The sequence below is a fragment of the Nasonia vitripennis genome (assembly GCF_009193385.2).
Source record: "Nasonia vitripennis strain AsymCx chromosome 1 unlocalized genomic scaffold, Nvit_psr_1.1 chr1_random0005, whole genome shotgun sequence".
NCBI lineage: Eukaryota > Metazoa > Arthropoda > Insecta > Hymenoptera > Pteromalidae > Nasonia > Nasonia vitripennis.
Genome location: NW_022279591.1, coordinates 1,963,390 through 1,985,407, shown reverse-complemented (window position 1 = coordinate 1,985,407; position 22,018 = coordinate 1,963,390). Strand labels below are relative to the sequence as shown.

Genomic DNA, 22,018 nt, shown 5'->3' with positions numbered 1-22,018 from the left:
TACTATTACGAGGGGAGTTTGCACACAAATTTTTAGCCCGATTGATAAAAGTTTCTCAGAGATAATCGTGTAACACTAACATATTAATTCAAAAAACACGCAAAAATTGAACAAATTGTGCCCGCATTTTAAAAAAACGTAGACGATCGAGATGAAAACAATTAGTTTTTAGGTTTGTGCGAGAGGAGACTTATTCTAAAACCAGCCTGATCGGTCGAAAATTGTGTGAGATATCGCATCTCACACATTTTTCGATGACAAAACTATAAGGCAATTCCGTGTCGCGGTCCTGCCTAATTATTGCGCTTTAACAATGGAGATTCCAGAAGGCCACTTTCGTCACATTTTGCTTTTTTACTTTCAAAAAGGGAAAACTGCAGCGCAGGCTTATCGGAAATTGTTCAGTGTTTATGGTAATGAGTGCTTAAGTGAATACCAGTATCAGAAATGGTTTGCTCGATTTCGTTCCTGAAACTTCGATCTTAAAAATGAACCTCACCCTGTCCGGACAACCGTTAAGAAAGTCGATAAACTTCTTGAAAAAATGAAGATAGACCGACATATTTCATCGCGCAACATCGCTATAGAACTAAACATCGACCATGAAACAGTTTTGAACCATTTTCATAAGACTGGATATAAAAAGAAGCTTAATACTTGGGTTCCACACGAATTAAGGGGTCAAGCCTGGGTTAAATCCTGCAAAAAAACAAAAAGATATTCTTCTTACCAAAAAATGTTTCATTTGATGTAATTTGAAAAAAAAAATTCGATTGAAAATATATAAAATATACACCATTTTTATCGAAAAAAAACATGTATATACCTTCTAAAATCATTGACCAATATTCATAACATTTCACTATATAAATAAGTGTTTTTAGTCACTTGCCACGGTTTTTTGAAAGATCCGGACCGTCTTCTTTACTCTATCCGGGTTTAAAATGTACCATAAACATTGTTGCTAGCAATGTTTAATTGATATTTTTTAAGGTACATTTTAAGCCCGGATAGAGTAAAGAAGACGGTCCGGATCTTTCAAAAAGCCGTGGCAAGTGACTGAAAACACTTATTTATATAGTGAAATGTCATGAATTTTGGTCAATGATTTTACAAGGTATATACATGTTTTTTTTTCGATAAAAATGGTGTATATTTTATATATTTTCAATAGAATTTTTTTTTTCAAATTACATCAAATCAAAAATTTTTTGGTAAGAAGAATATCTTTTTGTTTTTTTGCAGGATTTAACCCAGGCTTGACCCCTTAACGTCAAAAAATTTAACGGATCGAGTTTTAATTTGTAAATCCCTGCTGAAACAAAACGAAATCGAGCCTTTTTTGAAACAACTAATTACGGGCGATGCAAAATGGATCACGTACGATAATAATGTGTGAAAGAGATCAGGGTTGAAGCCCGGAGAAGCTTCACAAACAGTTGCGAAGCCTGTATTGACGCGAAGGAAGGTGTTCGAACTTACGTAAGATCTGATATAAGATCTTACGTAAGTTCTTACATACGATCTTGAGTAAAATTTTTAATAGGGAGTTAATTTGTAGTAGCCTAATTAATCTTGTAAACTAACTAATATAAAAACTTAGCACTTTTAGAAAAAACTGGACTCCACCTAGGGTCGCGTCTGTAACAATCATTGTTTTTTTTAGTTGACTACATTCTCACACGTTTAGCTACAGCTGCGTACGTTTGCGTATGTCCGCGTATGTACGTGTACGTTTCTGTATAATGCTATACAAAATGTTCGAATCTGTACGAGAGTGTATATAAATGTACATAAATGTACATTAGTGTGGAAAATTCAAAACGAAATTGCTAAATTATAAAAAAATGTACAAAATTGTATATAAATGTACAAAAATGTATAATTCTGTTGCAAGTTCCGAACGTTTTTCTGTCGAAATACAACAAAAATACACACTTATGTACATTTATATACAATTCTCATTTCCAGTAGATGGAACCGTTTTAAAGCATGAAGCGACAAAAAATGTGTTTAAATTAGCCTCCCTCTCCCCTACGCATTATAAATTTATTTAGTCTGAAAATCAACTACATATTTATTATATTTGAGTTACTGTACTAAGCGTAATAGTATATTGTGTACCAAGGGCGTAAAGTGGGCTTTTTTAGACTGAGAGTGGAGTTTGCAGTACGAGTGAAGGCGAGGTAGCACAAGCCGAAGGCAAACCACACGAGGTCAAAAAGCCCGCTTAGCCATTGGTGCACAACACAATTTTTGTTACGCATTTATGGATTTTTACGTTTTTCATGGCTATAAAACGGGAGTAAATTGGTTGTTTTTCTATACGACAATTGCACAGCCATGAATATTTAGAAATAATAGTATTACTCTTTATTAACATTTTCATTAATTAACACAAGTATTAATATTTATTAAAATCTTTAAAATCTAAGAAAATTTAAAAAATTCAAAAGAATATTTAGATTTTCAAAATTTTTTGAGATTTAAAAATTTGAAAAATTTGTAAAATTTGTAAAATTTTTGAATTTTTAAATTTTCAAAATTTTCAAAATTTTCAAAATCTTTACAAACTAAAAATTTGCAGTTTACAGCAAAATTTCGTCAGCTGGTAAAAAAAGTTAGCAGCGGGCAAACAATTTTTTTTCCGCTGCCGATTTTTTTCTTACTGCTTACTTTTTTGCCCGCTGCCATCTTTTTTTGCCTGCTTATAAAAAAATCTGCTACTTTACGCCTGCTTAATAGTTACGAAAAATGAAAATATCCTGCATGTGTTAAAAAATAGTGTATTGTGTACCAAGGGTGTGAAGTAGGCTTTTTAAGGTTGAGTGTGGAGTTTGCAGTTCGAGCGGCAGACGAGTACTGCAACTACACGAGGCCATAAAGCCCACTTAGCACTTCGTGCACACCATATTTTTTGTAACGCACATGTACTGATTTCTGATTACGCACACACACATATGCACATAATCGTATATACATACACAGACACAGACACACACACACACACACATATATACATAATCATATACACCCACTCACATATGTACATAATCATATGCACACAGACAGACAGGCAGACACACACACACATTTATAAGTATATTTGATTTGAACTTTCGACCATTTTCTTTAAAATATTTTAGCTGGCAAAAAAAATGAAAAAGCTGGCTAATAGTACATTGTGTAACTAGGGGGAAAAATTGGGTTTTTTAAGCAAGGATGATGTTTGAGCACGAGTGAGAGCCTCGCGCGCCTACGGCGCCCGAGACGAACACAAGTGCTTAAAACATCATCCGAGTCTATTTTGTAAATTACAAGTGATTAAAACATCATCTAAGAATATTTTGTAAATTAATTTACACAATATTGACTATATCCGAGCAGCAGGAGGAAAAACTTTCCACCCTAGAGAGGAAAAACTTTCCACCCGTTGCTATGCAAAACTCGATTTTTTATTCGTTTTTCATGCACGAAAAAGGGCCTTTTTCATGCACGAATTGGAAAAAATACCAAATTTAAAGGAGAGAATGCCTCCAGGAGCACCTGCCCTTTTCGGTTAGTTCTTTGGCTGCCCCACTCTACTGCCCAAAAGTTAAAGTCACTGGCAATGTTCACTGGCTTTCTTTCTCCGATATCCTGTACCAACCAATTTAACAATCGTTCGAATTTTTCGATTAGCGCATTTGGTGATGTATAGCAGCTGTAGACATGTATGCCCGCTAACTTTGCTTGCAAAAAACCTTCCATCTGCATAGCTGATTTTTCCTGGAAAGCAGCGTCCCTGCAAGCCCAGATCGACGCTTTACCTGATCCATCAGATTCCCATGTTGACTCTACCAGGTTTCTGTATTGCTTCCACGCAATGGCTGCGTCTATCTTCTCCACACGGACATACTGGCGAAGGAGGTCCTGAGCTTCTTTACAGTGATTATACTATTGTATTATTTTTTTTGTATTGTACTATTGTACTATTCTATACGGTGATGTGCTATTTTCATATTATCTTTTTTGCTACTCTTAATGCTGCTTGGTAGGCTGGGCATGCGTAACTACCCGCAGCATGGTCACTTTTTTCTACTTCATCTTTTCCGCGACAGAGAATACAACTTGGCTTGTTGTTGCAGCTTTTTGCTGCATGTCTTGATGTACCGCATTTAAAGCAGCATTGATTTCGGTATAGCGTGCTGGTACACATTTTAGAAATATGTACAAAGCCCAAGCATTTATAGCATTTATAGTCTCTCCCGTCTTATCTCCCTTATTCTGCAGTTTATCCAACCCACCTTGATCTTTTCTTATGAGATTGCTTGTTGGGTCATCTGGGCTGACAGCTGGATGACAGCAGTCTGCGTATTTCCGTAGGTTTTTCGTACCTTCTTTATCGCAGTCTTATCCACCAGTTTGTTACTTTTAGTGAACTTTCTTTGCAGAGCATCTATCTATCCTGCCCAGAGGTGAGCATATCAAGCTCCTTTATTTCAAAAACCAACTCATGCTGGAGTGCCTTTATTGTGGCCCTATTCTCGAGTACCTCTCTAACCGCATCTTGAAGTTCACTTGTCTTTGCTTCTTTAGAACGCCAAAGTTCCATTAGTAGGTTCCCTGACGCTGTCTTGCATATTCTGTCAACGCTATTCCCAAGTGCCTCCAGTTTGGGGTCTGCTTTCATCTTTCTTAGAATTTCAGCATATATGTTAGGTATTTTCCGTTGCTTCCATACTTTATAAGAGTCTTTTGGACACGTTGCTCTAGTACTTTCATTTCCATCTTTTTGCCTTGTTTTATTTTTTATTTTTGCCTTTTTTTGTGGTTACCTTCTGTCACGGCATTTTCCCTTCTTCTGTATGCTCCTGTGTCGAGGATTCAGATCTGCCTGCCCCAAAGGCTTCCTCATTATTTTTCTTCGTTCTCTTCTTGCGACTCTCTGGTTGCCCTTTCAGTTAGCTTAGAAACATTTTTTTTCGCTTGCTTGGTGTCATTCCCGATTTAACCAACGTCATTCTTGTTGGCTGTTTTGTCGGGATCGACGTTCCTACCGTCTGCATCGCTTCGTCCTTCTTATCGATAAGCTGCAGGCCCGGTGGAGTTTCTATTTGGCTGAGCATTAATCCAAAGCTTTCCTGATTCTTGTTTAATGCCACTTATTCATCTTCTAGACGTTTGGCCAGCCTCATAATCATCGCTACGTCGTTTTTCACGGGCTTGTGGATATTCTTCGCAACTGATACTACTGCGTCCACAGAGTCTAGTTTTTGTCGTATCTTCTCTTTACTCTTCTTACTATTCTCCTCTACTGTTTGGATTTTTTTCCAGGCTTTGAGTATTTTCTTTCTTGCGCTTGAAGTAGCCGCATCCATGGCGCTAGTGCTTGTGTTTTCCAGACTGATGTTGTTGTCTGTTTTTTGGATAAGGGACCAAATTTTTTCTCTTAGGTGTACGTATCACTTTTTTTTTATTAATTTTTGTTTCTCTGCTCCTCCCACATACTTTCTACTTGTCTTTCTCTCCAAACCTAGCCTCGCAGGCGTGTATTCTAGTCTTGTGCAGCAGCGCGAGTCATCCTGAAAAAGCATCCAGAGGAGGGTAGTGAAGCCCTTCTTTTGTCTATGGTAGGGCCTTGTCCGGGCGCCACCCGGCATCGCCATAACCATCAGGATTTTCGCCGGTTGATAGAGAAGCCATAGCAGGTAGGCTAAACCGCCCCTAGCCCATGTACTTACCGGCAGCCTAGAAGTGTCAGAACCCAGTTTATCTCACATCTTCCCCCCCCCCCCCTCAGCAGTGGAAGTTAAGTTGCACTGCAGTAACCGGCGAGCATCTGTTCAACCTTGCTCTTAAGATCTAGCCTTGTTTTATGTGGTGGGTTTTAATAGGTCTTCGATAGGCTTTTCGTCCACGAGAGATATTTTATTTCTCTCCTATCCTCTGCAGGTAGCACATCGTACGTAGCACTGTATGCCTACGTCGAGAACTACTTTATCTGCCACCTGAGGATGCGCCACATGAGGGTACAGCCTCACCCTCATGGGTGTGCGTTTGCGTGTGCACGCGCGTGTGTGTGCTTGCGTGTGTGTTTATATATGAATGGGCTATTCCACGTCAACCCGTAGGAAAATTTTTCAAATCCTGGCAAAAATAAGTATACTAGTCCAGTATACCTCTAAAAGAACACAAGTAAATTTGCAGACCTCTGAGTACGTCCAGTTTCAAGTTATGGCCATATCAAAAATTAAAATTTTCAAAATTGTTGCTTTTTCTGACAACTAAAATGGCTTATGACTCAAAATAGAAATATTTCAAGTAAAAACACATTCATACCTTTTTTTTTTGCAAATTTTCTGTAGAATATATAAAAAAAGTTTATTTTGGACTATATAGCTTGTTTCATATTGCTATATTAGAATATAAGCTATACGGACATAGTGCTTAGTTTTGGCGGAGGCAATTTTGGGTTTTCAATCAAAGTGTTTTTTATAACAAGAGCGTTAAGCATGCTACGTTTGATAATGGGGTGGACCTCGCAGTAGAAGTTACATGATTAAAAAAAAATATTTCTGGCATATTATAACAAATTTCAGGCATAAAAAGTAGCTATTCTAATCAAGTGTGGAATAAAAGGAGTTATCCCTGTTTAGCCGTTAATTTTACTAAAACTATTATTTAAAAAGCAGACATCGAATATCGCAGTTTCCTCTGCAGGCTCGGCAAAACGAGATTGTCAACCGTCAATACGTATTCAAATTACATCTGATATAGAGGAGGGATAGACACAAATATATCGTGTACATACATATAAATATATTTGTATCTCTATAAGGAAGAACCTACGTGTAAAATCCTAAAATACAGCATTTATTTTTCTGAGCCAAGAAACCACCTAAATAATAATGCTTAATAAGGCCAACCTTGGTCTATGAATGAAAGCCATCGTCTTCAGAATTAGATTTAGATGCTGGTCCGATATTGGGGTTATATTAGTATGATAAGAAAGAGCCGATGTACAAAACAAAGCACTGGTCGAGTATTGTAAGCCGAAATTCAACCAATACTGGATTCTATGTACACCCAATAGTGTTTTTTGGCAAAATATTAACAAAAAACACTCATTATTAAGTAAAAATAATATTTTATTTATTAAGCAATATTATAAAACTACATCGAATCAAATACAATCACAATATTCTCAAGTGTATAGTTTTTTAAAATACAAAGTAATCGTAAAAACAAACTTAGCTAAAAAATATCAATTACTATAAAATAGATTGCGGAATTTCCACCACCACGAATAAAATTTCTTCAGACTCATTAACAATAAACTTAAAACAAGAACAGATCTTTTGATTTCAAAAAGTAGGACGCTGATCATTTAAAATGTTGTGCTCTAGGTATCTACGTTTTCTTTCACCAGTCCAATCTGCAACTCTAAATAGTTACCGCTAAGTATAAGACCAAATAAACTCAGAAATTTCATACTTGATTTTTTTTTATATTATAGCCTTCTCAAGTCCTCTTGAAGAGTCCTATATGACTCTTCCCTCTGCCTGATACCATACAATGGTACCGGCCAGAGAGGTTCGCTATAGTCGTGGTGCATGTGTATCACATTGGAATGTAGTGCACACGTATCTTGATTGGACCTACAGTTTACCCAACCAGTATGAAACTGTATACAGTGGGATCCGAACCACTGGAGCTTTCACGTTATATGACACTTATGTACATAACATACAAACGTATGTAAACATAGAGGTGTCCCGATGTCAAAAAGCCAAGAGTCAGGATTGAACCCAGAACCTCCGGATTACTAGCCCGATACTTTGCCTACTGAGCCATCACCGCTGAATAATTAATTTTATCTCACATTAGTGACATTCTAAAATAATTTACCTTTCAAAAGCTTTAAGCATTACGTTGCACTAATTTCTTCTTTCTGGTTTATACTCATCTTTCTGCCACATCCCGAATAACTTTTTTGAACTGAGATTGCAATCGGTAAGTCTATAATTTCTTTCATATCATTCTCATCAATTGTGAATGGCTGAGGGTAAAAATTTTGAAAAATAAAAGTTAGGAAGTGTTGAATTACGAGAAGCAAAAATTTTGAAAACAAAATTTTGAAATTATACGATTTCTAAAAAAAAAATCGAATTGAAATATTACAAATAAAAAATATTACGAGTTTAAAGTATTTTATTTTGAAATATAGAATTCAAAATTTAATCTATTAACAATCTTACCTTTCTAATATTTTCAGTTTTAAATTTTTACCTTTCATTACGAATCAATGAGTAAATTTTTAGATTTATTTTCCACTTTTAGATTTTCCAGCAGGGATTATTTTTGTTGGATAATTTAATTTCTTGGTCTTCAGTAACATTTCAGAAGTTAGGTAATTTAGTGTGACCTTTATCAGTAGAGAATTTGAAGCAGATCTGTAATTGCTGCATTTCTCAAAAGAAATAAGTGAGTTATTTTCCAATCCTGCAATTTATCTTTGAGAGTAGCTAGCTTTGAGATATTCTGATTTACCTACAATTAATAGTACTTTTAATGATTATTACTTTTACTTCAAAAGCTGCAAACTGCATAGAGTTAATCTTCATTTTACTATATATAGGTTATATTGAAGAAGAGTGCAATGTTCGATCGCAACCTAACTACGAATTATTTTTCCATTCTTATACCTTTCATACACATCTTGGATTCTTTTATTTTTCTATCAGAGTATTTTTAATTGGCCAAACAACTCGTAGATTCAACTGTAAAAATGCTACTATTATCACTACAATTGTCTGAGTATCGTTAACGTCGTTTTTATGTTTTTCAGTATTAATAAAATTAAATGATTTTAAAATTTTTAATTTTAAATGCAATTTGTCTTTATCTTGATTTGCCGAATATCAAACTCACTAGATCGGTTAACTGAGTACTGCAGTATCGCCTTCCCTTCGTGATTTGTTATGAGCTGCCTTCTCTAACCTCTTTCCCAAGTCTGAATTCAACTTTTTACTTGAACACTTGATAAATTCTCCATCCAAATTACCACTGTACGTGATTCACTTTGACTTATTTTTCTCTTTTTCAGGACTTTTGAGTTTTTAGATACGAATTTCCTCTCGATTCCTTTATACGCTGTGAATTGTAAACTGTAGATGTAAATAGTATCGAATCGTATATTATTGTTATTGTTTATGTTTCTATGGTTCACAGCATTGGCCTTGTATCTATTATATTAACCTGTAAGTATGAATATTGGCATATTGCATTGGGCATTTATTGTTGGTCGGACTTTAGCTCTTTTCTATCATTTTAGTTGTTCACCTGATCATCGAACCAACATTGGAAAAATACTGTGCAGCTAACAACGATGGTCTAGTATTGGACCAGTTAATAATTTTTGGACGTTCTTATTTCGCTAGTTCTAATATGCGTTAAGCTCAATTCAAAATACATAGGATTTAAACAGTACTTTTTGATAATTATTATAAGAAATCGAACTTGGTAGTGATTTTCTCAGTAGTGAACTAATTCATAACAACAGAAAATAAGAAAAATTATTTTTGTTGTTCTAAAGTACTTTTTTAGACATAATTGTCAAGTATTATGAAGAAAAGATGTTTAAATGATTGTGAAAATTCATCGGTCCAATATATAATCTTACTACCTATATTATATTGATGCCTTCGCATGTGCATATTGCCAAATCTAAAGATATTTTATGTAAATAAATATGATGTATTAGAAAATTTTTATGATTAACTTATCAAAATTTTCACTATATTTCTTATCAAATAATTTTCATAAGCTAACTTTTTAATCAATGCTTGGTACTCCACAGGTACTCCACAAATTTGAGTTTAGATTGTATTGTATTATTTAAAAAGCAAGAATATTAAATAATCATGAGAATGTTTATTAATTGAGCAGTAAATGATGACTTTTCAAATATAAAATACAATCCACGATCATGGAAAATTATCATTTAAATAATGTAAAGGAAAGGGATCACACTTTTCTTGTAATGATACAAACTGAACAAACCGTATTTTTCTCATGCGTGTATATCTTTGTCTACTGCTTAAGGGGTCCGGCCGGGGTTAAATACTGCAAAAATAATTTTCGTCTAATAAACATTTTTTCTCTTCACGTAAATTAAAAAACAAAAAATATCTACTAAAAATATTTACAATATAAACTGTTTCCACCGAAAAATATCATATATTTACCATACAAAATCACTGACTAAAATTTATGGTATTTTACTATATAAATAAGTGTTTTTAGTCACTTGCCACGGCTTTGTGAAAGATCCTGACCGTCTTCTTTACTCTACCCGGGTTTAAAATATACCTTAAACATGCCTCCACAGATCTAATTAAAGACATTTCTGAAAAATAATTATTAAATATTATTATCCATACGTTGTATACGTAGCTAATAAATTTAATAAATATTTTTCACACTGTACTTGTTGCTAACAACATTTAATTGATATTTTGTAGAAATATTTTCTATTACGTTTGAGGGGTCATGTTCAAGGTACATTTTATACCGGGGTAGTGTAAAGAAGGTGGTCCGGATCTTTCACCAAGCCGTGGCAAGTGACTAAAAACACTTATTTATATAGTAAAATATCATGAATTTTGGTCAGTGATTTTGTATGGTATATATATGATATTTTTTAGTAGAAATATTTTTTATTGTAAATATTTTCAGTAGATATTTTTTGTTTTTTAATTTACGTGAAAAGCAAAAATTTGTATGAGACAAATATTTTTTTTTTTGAAGGATTTAACCCAGGCCGGACCCCTTAAGCTGATCAAGCTAATTTCAATTTGTCTAGAACAACAAAATAAAACATTGACTAATATTCTGCACACGCATACACAGGAGCATAAAAACATGTTTTGCGTTCTGGCGCACTCTCAGAGTTTCAGAGATTCAAATTTTGGCAGTCGTAGGCGTCTCTCTGCATGATACTATTTAAGATGTTTCGTACATTCAAAGTTTCTGGGTAATAGTATTTAAGACTTTTGGAGTCCCTAGGATTCCAAAACTTTTTCCGTATGTGTGTATGTACTTTAGCTACTTTATGAGCATTATATAAAATTTGTATCTATTAATTGATCACTATTTTTTCAAATTTTCTAAAGTTTAAAATTGTATGACACATGCAGGTATCCATCGATTCCTCTTAATCGTTTTTTTATACACGCTTGTAGATGTAAATAAGTTGAAACGAAAATAATACATAATTAAATTTCACACGTAGCCTTTAGTCATTCATAAATATGATTGTAACATTACGATATCAATATCGTAACCTTTGATAAACCAATAGTTAACAATGTACTATTATTACTCGTTCTACTAATGCTAATAATATTCTTGCTACTGTTACAACATTAAAATCAATCATTACTACTAATTCAGCGTTTACCATTATTAATACATACTCTTAACTATGCTAAAAACTATGTTATAACTAGTACATATACGAATTATCACTGAAGTAATGTTTTTTGAGTACACTGTAAATCGCATTAAATCGTATTGTTACATTTGTAAATGTTTGTAAGTATAATATATAATAAAATAATTTAATAATGATAAAAATACTAATAATCATATGATTCATAATTATTGTATAATAATGTTAAGGAATCAACTTTTCAATAATAATAATAATAATAATAATAATAATAATAATAATAATGAAAATAATAATAATAATAATAATAACAATAATAATAATGTTATTTACAAACAAATCACGGTTCTTTATTAAACCCATTATTCCATGTCTAGCGCTACCTTATATTAACAAAATGTTAAGTATCCTCTTCCTTTCAAATAATAATTTTAAGGTAAGTAAACAAATTTTTACTCTCTTCCCTTTACAAACAGTATGTCAATCCAGAAAAATACAAATACCAGTAGCTATTCTACGCGGGTTCCCGACCCCTCCACCTCTTCACCATAAGCACACCTGAGCAGGTAAGTCGCGCGCGGTAGCCGGATGGCGGGGGCATCGGGCACCGAGGAGGGCTAATCACTCGGTGCGGCGGGCTCTTGGGGGCGGCCGCGAGACTGTGTGCTTTGTTTAAGAAGCTGTTCAAGGACAGAGGCAACATCGCTACGAGTACGTTCTAGAAGGCTCAGTGCGACGCAGGTGGTGAGGTGATGTCAGCGGCTGATGTGCACTTAGACGCGTTAGTTTACATATATATATATATATATTTTTTCACACTAGATTAAACTATTGTAATCACATACGCTTTGATGCAACAAAGTAACAAAGAAAATAATAAATCACAGATGAGTAGAAAGCAATTTAAAGTTGGTTATACAATAATATCACGTATTTTACGGCCTATCTCACAGAAAATGTTTTTCATGTTTGCCGCTATCTCTACTTTGTCTGCAATTTTATTATAATTGATATTTATATAACATAGCATTATTATTAGATTTTTTTATTCATTTTTAGGCATGACCGCGGGAAGCAAGTGCTTTATATTGTCAATTTTCTACCGATTGGGCTGAAATTTTAGGAGTGTCTCATCTCGCACAAACTAAAAAACTTGTTTTCTTTATCCCGATCCACTACGTTTCTTTTTTAAATGCGGGCATAATTTGTTTGATTTTCGCGTATATTTTTAAATAAAAATGTTGGTGTTACACGATTATCTCTGATAGACTTTAGTTAATTGGGCTAAAAATTTGTTCGTAAACGCCCTTCACTACCAAAATCTTTCACATCTATACGCAGAATGCGGTCACCTTCAAAAATCGCCAAAAACGGTTGTTTGGCTCTAACCCGAATTCTAAGCATTTACAAAAAAAAGTTAAATAAAGTTGTGGATCTTTGTGAGTTCAAAATAGTATGTTGTAAAGTGGTAATAGCCACAAGTTGGCGGTGCGTCTGATCAGCTCGGAGTCTTACAGTAGATATTAGATTAAATCAGATTAGATTTATATTTATTTGCGTACATCATGTTGTACAATATCATGTTACAGCAAATAATGAGTAGAGTAGAAATTACTAAGTTGAGATTATCTCTATTAGAGATAGTATATAGTAAGAGTGTGTGAAGGTGAAAATGGATTGAGCGAGAATGAGTAAGTGTGTGTGTATGCGTGAGTGTGTACGAGATGTTTACATGTTTTCAAATTCAAAAAAGTGTTCTTTAACAAGATTTTTAAAGCTGGCGATGGATGTAGTGTTTCGGATGTGTGATGGTAGGTTGTTTCGCAAGTATGAGGCGCTGATATGAAATGAGTTCCTCAGCGTCTCTGTCGCGAAGGCAAGTATATCCAGAGGTGTCACCTCTCCCCTCGCAGGCCAGAGTGTCACGCAGAAGTCGAAGTAAGCCAGTACGTATGATGATACAGCTGAATTAAATATTTTGTGAAGAAGACAAGCAGTAAAATACTTCCTGCGTATTCACAAGCCTTTGTAGTTTTAAATCAAGCTCTTCAGTCAGGTCACAGTACACAAGAGAGCAGTAATCGATAATTAAAAAGAGGAGCGCTTGTACTAAGTGCTTGCGCAGCCTGAGATTGGTACTTTTTCTGTAAAAGTAAAGCCTGTACATTAGTGAATGAGCAGGCTTACACAATTGTGTGACATGCTCCTTCCACGTGAGTTTAGAATTAAGCATCGATCCTGGATTGCGCACAGGAGATTTAAAATTGACCTGGGCACCCCCAATATTAATAAAAGTGTTAGCTACTGAATGTAGTGCGTTTATGTAGTAGGGAGAGCCCAGGACAATTGCTTTAGTTTTAGTAACGTTAAGTTTAGCCGGTTTTGTGAATCCCAGCCCATTATCCTCTCGGCGTTAGCACTCATCTTGTTAGATTCAGAATTGAGCTCTTTAAGGTGCCATTGGCTGTAGATTTGTAAATTATCCGTATAGATAAGATGGGAAACATCGGAATCTAGGCAGAAACCTATGTCGTTGATGTACAATGCGAACGGCAAGGGACCTAAAACGGAACCCTGCTGGACGCTGATGTTAAGACGCCGAGGAGAGGAACGTTTGCTATTGTCACCAACTACGGCCTGCTCTCTCCCAGTGAGATAGGAGGCAAATCAGTAAATGACCTGCTTTGAGAAGCCAAAAGTAAGTAGCTTTGTCAGGAGCCTGACGTGGCATACAGTGTTAAACGCCTTGCTAAAATCAAAAAGAAGGAGAAGAGATACTTTCTTTTTGTTTATCCCCACCCTGGCATCATCAGTTAGCTTAATTCCGCGCTTTGGTTTTAGATTTTATCTTTGCTTCGCTCGCCTTCTTCCGATGTGCCGCGAGGAGTTTTTGAAATAAATTATTGAACTCCGGGTGCGTGGTGTAGTTGGGTTTAAGCGCTTTAGTTTCAGATTTTATCTTCGCTTTGCTCGCTTTCCTTCGATGTGTCGAGGTGTTTTTTCAATAAATTATTACTTTTGAGGAGCGTGGTGTAGTTTGGTTTAAACGCTTTGGTTTTAGATTTTATACACGCTTCGCTCGCCTTCCTCCGATGTGCCGCGCGAAGAGTTTTTTAAAATAAATTATTGAGCGCTAGGTGCGTGGTGTAGTTGGGTTTAAGCGCTTTGGTTTTATACTCTATCCTCGTTTTTCGCCTTTCTTATATGTGCCGAGGTGTTGTATAAATACATTTTTACTTTTAGGGAGCGTGATGTAGTTGTGTTTCAGCGCTTTGGTTTTAGATTTTATCTTTGCTTCGCTCGCCTTCCTCCTTGACAGGCGTGAATAATAGTAATTCAGCCTGACTTCCTCGACCTGTCTGTGAGCATCGTCTCTAGCTAGTCTATGTATGCGGAGATCTGAATCGAGCCTAAAGTGTTTGAAACGCCTGTAAAGTTTATCCCTCTCAGATACAAGGTCACAAAGAGCCGTGGTAAACCATGGGTGACGCTTCAGTCTCAGTGTCACAGTCCGCAATAGGGCGAGATGATTAATGGCGTTCGCAAGGTTAGCGTTAAGCGTAGATATGCATTCGTCGAGTGATGAAAAAGTGAGGGATGACAAGTCACATGCGCTAAGAAAGTCCCTTAGCTTCTCGGCGCTAATTCCTTTAAAGTTTCTGTCAGAGTATGTATTAGGTACGTAACGTTGAATCTGTACGTCGAGAGTGGCCGTGATAAGGTCATGTTCGTTGATGAAACGTGCGTGTGTTTTCCAGTGTTATAACAGGCGATCCTGCTCATCAATTAGACACAAGTCGAGCCAGATATCATAACCCTGTTTGTGGTGCGTTGCACCATAGGGAACTGACGAAAGAAAGTTTTCATCAATAAAGGCCCTGACGAAATTGGCATCTTCAGATGAGGAGAGCTGGTCTGAATTGAAGTCACCCATTATAACCTTCGTGAAATAGTCGTGCATGTGGGTTGTTAACTGGTATATAAAGTTAGAGCCTTAATGAATGGAGCATGATGTGGACAATACACAACCCCCACGAAGATGGGAGAAACTCCCTTTGCCGATACCTCGCAGAAAAGGTATTCCGGCTTGCCTAGCTTGCCCGACCATTGACAGTCAGATTACGGAATAACGCTAACTGTTAGTGATTTGAGTATGTAGAGGGCCACACCTCCTCCGTTTCTGTTTCTGTCTTGTCTGTACAGTATGTAGTCATCCAGTGAAGGGATAGATGTTACATTGTCGCTCAGCCAGGTCTTGGTCACAGCTATTACGTGGAATGGAGAGCGAGTAGACAAGAAAAGCCTAATCATGTCAATGTGATCCGTAAGAGAGTTCGTATTAAAATGACAGACTCGCTGGTGTGCAGCTTACGTTGTCGGGCTTTAGCGACGACGCTTGAGCGAGCGAGCGCACTTGAGGAGAGGGTGACGGCTAATGGTGGAAGTCTGACATAGTACGCGAGGAGGTGCAGCAAGATGTCATGGGTGTAGTGTAGGCCCATGACAATAACAACACTGTTTAAGGTCTATTCTTGGCGCCTCTTGACTTTGGCCAGTTAACTGCAAAGGCTGTGGATTTCCGCAGTCCTGGGCACAGTGTTGCTGTTGTCATGCTGCGTTGACGGGCTCCTCAATGTCAGGTCTTGAAGTTGTGCCTGCAGCTCAGCGATGGTAGACTCTGCATTGTTTATGCGAGTTTTGAGCGCAGGCAGCTCATCGAGGGCCTTGAGTCGCTTTTCCAGTAGGCCCAGATGCTGCTTAATCCTTGGCCTCCACCTAAACATTTCGTATATCGTCAAGGGCCTCGCGAATATCCTTCAGGGCGGCTTTAATAGATAGTGTTGTTGTTGTTGTTTTGGCTGAGAGGATTGGTGAAGGATTTCGCGATGTGGAGGCTAATGGTGGTGATGACCTGGTTCTCTTGTTAATTTGCTGCTGTTTAGGAGTATTCCTACCTGCTGATGTTGTTGCAGTTACTCCTGCTCTTGTAGATGTCGACCTGGTCCTCACCTTAGCGTCTTTGGCGTTGTTATCACCCTTCACTGGAGGTTCCGCGCTGCTCTAATTTAAAAAAAAACTGCACGTTCGTGCCTTGTTCCCTGGGCCTTTTATACCCAAAATCCTCCTTGCTACCCCCTTTGCATCCTGGCGTTTAGCGTGTGTGAGAGGAAAGACGGCCAATCAGGAGCCTCCAAAGCTGCATATTTCCTTATATGGAGGTTGCTTATCTCTTTCTTCTAGTTCTTCTAGCCTCCTTGCGGTTCCCCTCTGACATATAGGAGTAACTATGAGAGGACCGTTCGACCAATGAAGGCTTGCCCGTTGCATATCTCCTTATTTGGCCTGCTCCCCTATGATATGCAGAGCATCTTCTTTCTTCTAGGCTGCCAATGGTTTCTAAATATCTCGTAGTCAAGTGCGGCGCACTTTGATCTTCCTTTGTCCGCAGCTCTTTGAGGTGCACGTGACGCAGGTCTCTACACCATGTATACGTAGGCTTGCGCATGCATCTTCTACCTGCGCTCTCTTCTTCCATTGATAGTTGCTTTTTTCTTCTGGTACGGCTCGATTTTCAATGCACGGGGCAAGTGCGAGTGCCTTCCCTCCTGTCTCTGCATGCACTCTTCTTCTTTGCTGATAGTCGCCTTCTCCTTCTCGTAGCAGCTTGATCTTCAATGCACGGTGCCAGTGCGAGTGCCTCTCCTCCTGTCTCTACATGCACTCTCCTCCATTGCTGACTGTTGCTTTCCTCCGATTTTGTATGTGTGTGTAATAAAGTGTAGGATTTGATTTTTCTCTGATTTAACTTAAATTCCCCCTCATCGTATTTAATAATCTTTAATGATTTTATTTATTTCTATTCGGATTTTGTCACTTTTTTTTTTTTTTTTTTTTTTTTTTTTGATAACGTTGTCGTTTCTTGTTTCTATCTTATTTAATTAATTACTCTAATTTCAGTTTTCTTATCGATATTTAATTTGGAGTTCATTTATCTTATCTTTGGCTGCATTCCAATAGGAAGGGCGTTGGTGGATTAATTTTATGATATTTAATCTTATTAATTCCTTAATTATAAAAATATAAAAATGCGAAAGAACTGAGCATTTCACACCTTCACCCTAGCATGAGCGTTCTGAGATGAGCCTCTGACGCTCACATGTTCTTTTTGTAAATTTTGTTTCTTAATTTTAATTCCCTATTATGCGAGCGTTAACGTAGTTTCTTAGTTTATAACATGCCTTATAATTATTAAACATATATATTCTTTGCTTAATTGGCATTTTCCTTGTGTTACGTACATATAATATCCTGAATAATAATAATAATAATAATTTGTTTGTGAAAGAGATAGTAATTCGTTTTAGCAATATTCGTGTAGGTTGTGATCTTACTTACTATCCTCTCGCATGTTAGCGTAATCTTAATATATAAATAATTATGGTTTGAATTACAATTCTATATTAATACTTTTTATTTCTTAATTTTTTTTCCTTTTGATTTTACTAAATTTCATATTATATTTACTAGTCATTATTTAGTTAAATATAATAGCTAACAATATGGTAAATTTTCTAAATATATTTAATCCTATGTGATATATGATCACTACAGTAAACCTGGTTTTACATAAAATTTTCTTAATAGTCCCTGTACTTTATTTATTCCAAGATATTCGTTTAACAATAAAATTACTAAATACGATTTTATCAATAATTTTTCTATTTAATTCTTAAATTTCTTAGGATAATTGATACTATCACGTCGTGCGATTTTTTAAATATTTTTAAAATTTTTTAAACTTTAATTTTTTAAAATGCATAAATGCGTACGTGACGCTCGTCCAGAGCAAATTTGGAGATGCGGGCCTTAAGAGAGAAAGCGAGGGACAGATAGCCCTATCGGAAACCTCTTCAGCTGTGCCCATCGACGAGAGGCATTACTGGATGCACTACAATAGCGATAGTAAAGTTTTTCTGCGCATTAGTCGGTACGAGAAAGTTTTCGGCGCGACGGACCGAGCGCAATTTTATGATGAGCAGCTGCATTTGCCTAAGATATCGACAGCGTCTAGAGGGACCGTAATTAAGACAGCCTACAAGGCTCGGACCTTTTTTTATTGCATGGACAGTTTTGGGAAATACGCACGCTTGCAGCCTGTGTACCGATCCCGGAATTTTCCGCTGTTTTTAAAAATACGAACATTTATTTTTCTCAAATTCGAAATATTTATTAAGAATCATTTTTCATAAGGCTGTTGTATAAACTATGCATTTTTTGAGTTGCATACGTTGGCTTTTAGCAACAGTTTTGGTGAGATGGTTCTACATAAATGTATATAAATGCACAGTTTGTTTGCAGCTTATAGTGTAGTTATAATTTTACAAAAAAAAAAACTGATCACGCGATTTATTTATTATTTAGCACTAAACCGTATATTTTTCGATTTATACAGTTCGCTTCTTGTCAGCAGCGTTCGGAGCGAGCTAACTGAATGAATGAAATATATGATAAATAAAATAGCTGAAAAACATAATACAACAATTATGGACGAGGAAAATGAAATAGAGAATCTTCTGGCAGAAAACACCCTATTGAAACAACTAGTAGCAGAACTGAAAGACAAAAATCAGCTTCAAAAAGAAATAATTAAAATGTAAAAACAAAAAAGCACAAAGTCACAGACAAATATAAAATCATATGCAGATGTTATAATAGACATGAAACCCAAACCAAAGCGAGTCCCAAGTATAATGATTAAGGCCAATAACCCCGTGCAAACTAAGTATGTACGTAAAAAGAATGAAAGCGAAATAGAAGTCAGCTGTATCAATTCAAAAAGTCTAGAAACACTCGAGAACGTGTTAACAAGTTAACTTAAAAATTGCCAAGTCAAGGTAGAACAACAAGGTAATCCAAAAATAAAAATTGTTGGTATAGACAACGCTACTAACATGGATGAACTGGACATTGAAAGTGATATTAATACAAGCAAGTTTAAAAACTTTAACAGCTCATGTAAGGTACTGCAAATGTACACCAATAAAAGGAACAAAACCAGCACAGTACTAATGGAATGCTCACCAGATATATACAAGTCAATACGTGAAAACAACAATAGGGTTTTTGTAGGATATCAGTGCTGTAAAGCCTATGATCTGACAAACATTTCCCCTTGCTACAATTGTGGAAGATACGGACATAGTGCATCAAAGTGTAGGAATGATCCTGCATGTATAAAATGCTCAGATAAACACAATGTGAGTGTATGCAATAAGAATAAAATTGAGTGTGTAAACTGTATATTTAACAATAATAAATTCAAAACAAGTCTACCAACAGATCATCTGCCAACAGACAGACTGAAGTGTTCTATACTTAAAAAGAAGATAACAAAATATATTAGTTTGTATTGTGTGTATTTGTTTAATTGCACTTGTTTCATCCCAAGCCGGTAATACAGGTGCGATTGGGTAATCAATAGAGTAAACCAACAGGCTAATATACCAGAGGTCAGTAGCACCAGGAAAGAACGTGGGAAAATTCAAAAGAGCTACGCAACTCCAAAGAACCATTCAGCAGAATTGTCCAATAAACACAGCAGTTGAAGATATTCAATAATAAAAGCACAAATAAATTTGATTGAAGAAATACAAAATAGTTTAAACGAACAAGAGCGGTTTTACAGGGATGTGGAGACTTTTAATAAGGATAGAAGTAGTAATAATGATCTTATCCTGTACTTAAACATCAGAAGCCTAAATGCCAATTTTGAAAAGTTACAAATCCTTTTTAAAAGTCTAAAAATAAAACCATATGTTATTGTATGCACAGAGGTATGGAAATTAACACACTATTAGTATTATAGAATAAAAGGCTACAAATTATATTACAATCACGGCGACATCAATAAAAATGATGGTGTTGTGGTTTACGTAAATGAGAATGTTAAACATACTAATGATAAGATTGTAATAGGTAAGCTTAAAATACTAAACACGATTATCTCCCTAAATAATAAAAAACAACTAGAAATCTCATCTTTATACAGATCACACGGACTAAGTTGTATAGAATTTAATTAGAATCTCACAATCTATCTAGATCAGAAAAAAATGTAAAAAACGATATTATAATTGGTGATTTTAACATAAATATACAGGATTACAATCATATAAGTGTAGAGTTCCTAAACAACCTTCTAGAAAATGATTTTCTACCAGGATTAATAAACACCACTAGACCAACAAACATAACTACAAATAAAGTAACGTGTATTGATAATATCTTTATTAAAACTGACTTATGACGCCTATTATTGATCATTATCCACTATTCTTGGAATTAAAAAATCGAAAACTAAAACAAGATAACAAACAGTTAGAAGGAGACTTTTATCGTTACAATTACAAACAACTTAATAACACTGCTAAGCAAATAAATTGGACAAAATTTAAGAATACAAAAGATCCAAACGAAAATATAAACGAAATAATATTGCATAGAAAGAAAAGAAATACAATATTGCATAGAAAAATCGAAATACAAAAAACCAAACCTGCATAATTAAAAAAAAAAAAAACTCCCAGTAAAGACTGGATAAAAAAAGCGATAGTAAAATCCTGTATTACGAAAGAAATATTATATAACAGACTAAAATAACATCCGAATAATGAAGAACTAAAGGAAAATTATAAACAATTCGTTAAAACTCTAAATAAAGTTATCAAGGCAGCGAAAATTGATCATGAAAAGAAAACAATCGAGAAAAATAGTGATGATCCCAGAAAAATCTGGGCCTGCATTAATAGCAAAATAGTCAAGAATAAAAATCAAACTGAGACTACTATTAGTCAACTAAAAACTAAAAACAATATGATAATCACAAATATAATAGAAATTGCAAATAAAATGAACGAATATTATTGCAAACTTGGTGAAACATTGAGTAATAAAATAATTACACCAAGTAATAAAAACCTAGAATTACCTTAAAGCAATACAAAAACAATCTACATTAAACCAACCAACGAATCAGAAATTATAAAAATTATAGATAACATGAAACTAAAAAGCGGAGGTATAGATAAAATAAGTGCAAGAATACTCAAAAATATTGCTGTTATTATTGCAGACCCCCTGGCCCACGTTATAAATCAATATATTGGAATGGCAATTTGGCCAGATATGCTGAAAGCAGCTGAAGTAATACCAATATACAAAGCTGGGAAAAAAAATAAAATGGCTAACTACAGACCGATATCACTAATATCAAATACTGCTAAAATCTTTGAAAAAGTTATACACAGGAGAATTATAGACTTCGTAAGTCAAAGTAAGATATTAAGTAAAAATCAATATGGATTTATGAAAAACATTGGAACCAAAGATGCTTTGAACATGATCTCTAAAACAATATACGAAAACCTAGATCAAAGTATACCGATAGTTATCCCTCGTTAAAAAAAAGGATTGGAACGGATTGAAGTGGATTGTAACGGATTAGAACATTTTCCTGGTTTCAATCCGTTTCAAACCATAACAGTAAATCAAAATGAAGTATTCAATCAGTTTCAATACGTTTTA

At 35.3% G+C, this 22,018-nt stretch overlaps 1 protein-coding gene across 8 annotated transcripts in view; it reads left to right on the top strand.

Annotated features, from left to right (window-relative positions):
- The window catches only part of LOC100118566 (coiled-coil domain-containing protein AGAP005037), a 1,551,999-nt gene that overhangs the window by 1,366,224 nt on the left and 163,757 nt on the right, over positions 1-22,018 (top strand). Inside the window, exon 22 of one of the 8 annotated variants that reach the window (XM_031921015.2) lies at positions 9,089-10,207. The exons of the other annotated variants lie outside the window; for them this stretch is intronic. Coding sequence (XP_031776875.1) covers positions 9,089-9,097 — 9 coding nt within the window. The 3' untranslated portion in view covers positions 9,098-10,207. Of the gene's footprint in view, positions 1-9,088; positions 10,208-22,018 lie in introns of those variants that run through there. 8 annotated transcript variants of the gene reach the window in all.